At 44.0% G+C, this 4,661-nt stretch overlaps 1 protein-coding gene across 1 annotated transcript in view; it reads right to left on the bottom strand.

Moving 5' to 3' along the window:
* CHPT1 (choline phosphotransferase 1) overlaps positions 1-950 on the bottom strand; it is a 35,473-nt gene extending 34,523 nt beyond the window's left edge. The window contains exons 1-2 of the mRNA XM_006888574.1: positions 898-950; positions 408-705 (exon numbers count right to left, since the gene is read on the bottom strand). Coding sequence (XP_006888636.1) covers positions 408-705; positions 898-950 — 351 coding nt within the window. The remainder of the gene's footprint in view (positions 1-407; positions 706-897) is intronic.
* Positions 951-4,661: the final 3,711 nt, after the last annotated feature.

Raw genomic sequence — 4,661 nt, 5'->3', positions numbered from 1 at the left:
GGGAGAAAAGAAAAATTTTGTGGATGGAAGGAATTTTAAAATAGTAAAAAAAAAAAGACAAGTAATATATCAATTTATAGAGATGCAATGAGGCTTGGAATAGTAAAAGTAGAGTCTGATGAGAATTGGATGCTGTGAGTGGCTCGGGTTGTAGTGAGGAAATGTGACACTAAAGAGAACAACAACCCAAGAATTCTTGAAAAATAGAATGTTGTAATTAAATGTAGGAGTTGAGAGAAGGTTACGATAGTCAGCCAAGAAAAGGTGGTTGTTATACAATGGAAAGGAAGTGTCTTTAATGTATGATAGTTGTTGTTGTTGTTGTTGTTATGTGCCCTCGAGTCACCTGCAAGTCATAGCGACCCTATACCCTAACCCCGCCCCGAGAGCGCCGAGCCCCGACGCACGCCGGCCGTGGGGGCGGGGGTCCTGGAAGGGGCGGGGCGCGGGAGAGGAGGGGGCGGGGCCGAGGCCGCCGTCAGCCCGGGCCGCCCCCTACCCATCCCCCGGGCCCCGCCCTGAGAGCGCCGAGCTATAAGTGACGACCGCCGCGGGAGAGGGGCGTGGCGCGGTGGTGGGGGCGTGGTCAGGAGAAGCCCTGGGCCCCGCCCCGAAAGTAGCCAGGTCGCTAGTGACGCCCGCGATGGGGCGGGGAGTGGGCGGGGCAACTGGAGAGGCGGGGGCGGGGCGGAGCCCTCACCGGGCCTAGGGGCCGAATCCACGCGCGTATTACCGGGTCACCCCTGAGGTCCAGCCCACAGGAGCTCTGTCATTATTGGCTTGCAAGGCCCAGATTGGCCGGATGAACCTGCCTTCACTGATTCTTTCCCTGCGTCTGAGCAGTTGCTGCCCTGAGGTAGGCCAAGTCACTGGTTGAACAGTGAAGGAAGTTCTAACCTTTTCTGATCAGGTCTTCTCCTGGGGCCCAGCACTCCCCTTTCATTAATCATGGTAGCACGAAGCTGTCTGCAGAGCCTTGGGGGGATTTTGTGTGAGAAGATGATTTTGTGTGCCTTGGAGTCACCAACACGATGGCGCCTGTGTTGTCCCTCTGAGTCTCTCCACTTGTTAAACACACCAACTCAGTTCTCTCTTCTGACGCTGAGGAAGGAGTCCCTGCCAAGGATATGCCCTAGAGAAGAACCCTCACTGCGCGCTTAGGGTTTTGAAACCAAAATTATTGGACTTGGGAACAGTGTGTAACATCTAGGATGAACAGGCAAAACCTTCTTTTTTTTTTTTTAAAGAGCATTTGACAATAATAACAATGATTTCTATACACGCTCTTTCCTGGGAATTTTATTGTTCTTTTTGGGTCCTGTCTAGTCAACTCATAGTGACCACATGAAGAACACATTGGGATTTTGTGCTATCCTTCGCCCTCCACACAATAGATGCTATGCTTAAGCCCTTTGGTCTGGTAGGTTCTCTTCATAATGACTCCATGGACAACAGAAGAAACACCGCCCAGTAACGTGCCAGCCTTACAATCGTCATCATGTTCGAGCTCCACTATTGTAGCCATTGTGTCCGTCCATATGGTTGAGGATCTCCCTCATTTTTGCTGACTACCAAGCCCAAAATTCTTCTGCAAGGACTAATCTCTCTTGATAATACGACCAAAAGTACATGAGTCTCAGATTATCCTCTCGTCTAAGGAGCATGGAGCAAGGTGGTGCCTTCTTCCTGCCACCACTGAGGAGGTATGCTTGCCACACAATGCTAATTCACCTTACCTAACAATGCCCCATTTACACAATTAAAATTCTATCTTTAAAAGAAATAAAATGAAAACCCAGAAACATTGCACAACATGAGACAGCCCTATAATTTTATCTTACTCTTCAGCGCACAAAACTGCCCTGAACGCTTTGGCAAGGCTTACAACAAGCTCAAACAGAGTTTTCAAAATAGTTGTGTTGGGTAATACTTACCAGTTGATGTGCTTTGTAACATAGGATTCATCACAACATCTTGTGGCAGGGATTAACAGACTTTTGCCTGCAGGTCAGACCCACGACTTGTTTTTGAGCAAGTAGTTTTCCATCGTGTGTGTATGTGTGTGTGTGTGTGTGTGTGTGTGTGTGTGCAAAAACTGGACCAAAAAGAAGTGACACCTTTGTATTGTGGTCCTACTGAGGAATGTGGATTATGGTGGATTATGTCACGGACTGCCAAAAGAACAAACAAATCTGATTTAGAAGAAGTGCAACTAGAATGCTCCATAGAAATATTTTTTCTCAGTACTTTGAATATGTTATCAGGAAGAGGAGGCAGAAGTTCTTTAGAAAGACATCATGCTTAGAAGTTCTTTCAGGTGCTGTTGAGTCAACTAAGACTCATAGTGACCCTGTGAACAACAGATCTGAACCCTGCCCTGCCCTATCCCATCCTCATAAACTCTGCTATACTTGAGCCCATTGTTACAGCCACTGTGAAAATCCATCTCATTGAGGGTCTTCCTTCCTTTTACTGATCCTCCACTTTTGTATGCATGACGTCCTTTTCCAAAGACTGTCCCCTCCTAACAACATGCCCAAAATACATAAAACAGTTTCACCATCCTTGCTTTCAAGGAGTGACCTGGTTGCACCTTGTTTAAGACCTATTTACTCTTTGGACAGTCCATGGGACATTCAGTACTCTTCCTCAACACCACAATCCAACGGCATCAATTCTTCTTCTGTCATCCTTATTCTGTGTCCAATGTTCAAATCATAACAAGTAATTGAAAAGATTATGGTTTGGATTGGGCACACCTTAATCTTTAAGTGGACATCCTTGATCTTTAACACTTCAGAGAGCTCCCTGACAGCAGGATTTTGCAATGCAGCATATCTTTTAATTTTCTGACTGCTTATATCAAGGGTGTTGATTGTAGATCAAGGTAAGATGAAATCATTGACAATTTCTATTTCTTCTCCATTTAGCACGAGGGTTCATGAAAAAGAGGGAGACCATTAGCAAGATGGACCGACAGAATGGTTGTAATTACGGGCTCTTGCACACCCATTGTGAGGATTGTGCAGGACCATACACGTGGGGCCACTGTGGGTCAATGGCACCTTACAAAAACAGCACAATTTTAATGGAAAAGCCTTGGTTTTGTAGAGGTCAAGGGCTCAGCTACTAACCAGAAGATCTGGTTCCTGTCACAGCCACGAATTTGTTCAGATGCATAGACACTTGAGGAAAGCAGACTGCCACAACTTTCTCCTATGGACAGTCTGGTCAATCCAAACCAGTCTTTCAGTTAGCAGCCTAGTGTTCCTTCTCTAAAGCCTAGGAAACCATTTAGAACAGTGCTTTCTTCAATGAGATGGAAAAGACAATCTCCAATTTCATTTGGAATGGAAAGAAGCCCTGAATAAGCAAAGCACTCCTTAAAAAAATAGAAGAAAGGTAGGAGGTATCTCACTCCTTGATTTCAAATCCTACTACACTGCCATGGTGGTCAAGACAGCATGGTACTGGTACAATGACAGACACATGGACCAATGGAATAGAATTGAGAACCCAGAGATCAGCCCATCTACCTATGGTCAGCTGATTTTTGACAAGGAGATGAAATCAATTAAGTGGGGAAACAACAGCCTTTTTAAACAAATGGTGTTGGCAAAATTGGAAAAGTATCTGCAAAAGACTCAAGCAAGATCCACACCTCACTCCATATACAAAAACCAACTCAAGGTGGATCATGAACCTAGGACTAAAATCAAGGACTAAAAACTTCATTAAAGAAAAGCTTAGAAGAACTCTAGAAGTCATAATCCACAACATAAACAGTCTTCCAAGTATTCTGAAAAATCTACAACCAGAAGAAGATAAAATAGATGAATGGGATCTTCTAAGACTCAAATCTCTATGCACATCCAAAAACTTCTCCAACAGGGTAAAAAGGGAAACCACCAACTGGGAAACAGTATTTGACAATGACATATCAGATAAGGGACTTATATCCAGAATTTATAAAATACTTGAGCACCACAAGAAGATAAAGGTAAATAATCCAATAGAAAAATGGGTACAGGATATGAACAGACACTTCACCAAAGAAGACATTCAGATGGCTAAAAAGCACATGAAGAAATGCTCAAAATTCCTAGCTCTAAGAGAGATGCAAATTAAAACAACTGAGATATCATCTCACCCTAGACATAATAGCAAAATTTAACAAAACAGAAAGCAACAAATGTTGGCGAGGTTGTGGAGAAACTGGAACCTTTATCCACTGTTGGTGAGAGTGTAAAATGGTGCAACCACTGTGGAAGGCAGTATGGCACTTTATCAAAAATTTGCAAATAGAGATACCATTTGACCCAGCAATTCCACTACTGGGAATATACCCCCAAGAGACCATAACTGACATCCAAACAGATATATGCATACCCATGTGTATTGCGGCTTTGTTTACAATAGCAAGGAGTTGGAAACAACCTAAGTGCTCATCAACAAACGAATGGACAGAGAAGCTGTGGCATATTCACGCAATGGAATACTATGCTGCATTGAAAAAAAAAGGAAGTCATGCAATATTATTCAAAATGGGTGACCCTGGAGGACATGATGCTGAGTGAAGTATCTCAGTCACAAAAGGACAAATACTGCATGGTGCCACTGTTGTACAACAGGACTGACCTTGGAGTTGGGGAGAGACTGAG

The sequence above is a fragment of the Elephantulus edwardii genome, unplaced genomic scaffold, assembly GCF_000299155.1.
Source record: "Elephantulus edwardii isolate Elephantulus edwardi_28Jun2011 unplaced genomic scaffold, EleEdw1.0 scaffold00068, whole genome shotgun sequence".
Taxonomy (NCBI): domain Eukaryota; kingdom Metazoa; phylum Chordata; class Mammalia; order Macroscelidea; family Macroscelididae; genus Elephantulus; species Elephantulus edwardii.
This window is presented reverse-complemented; position numbering and strand designations above follow the sequence as displayed.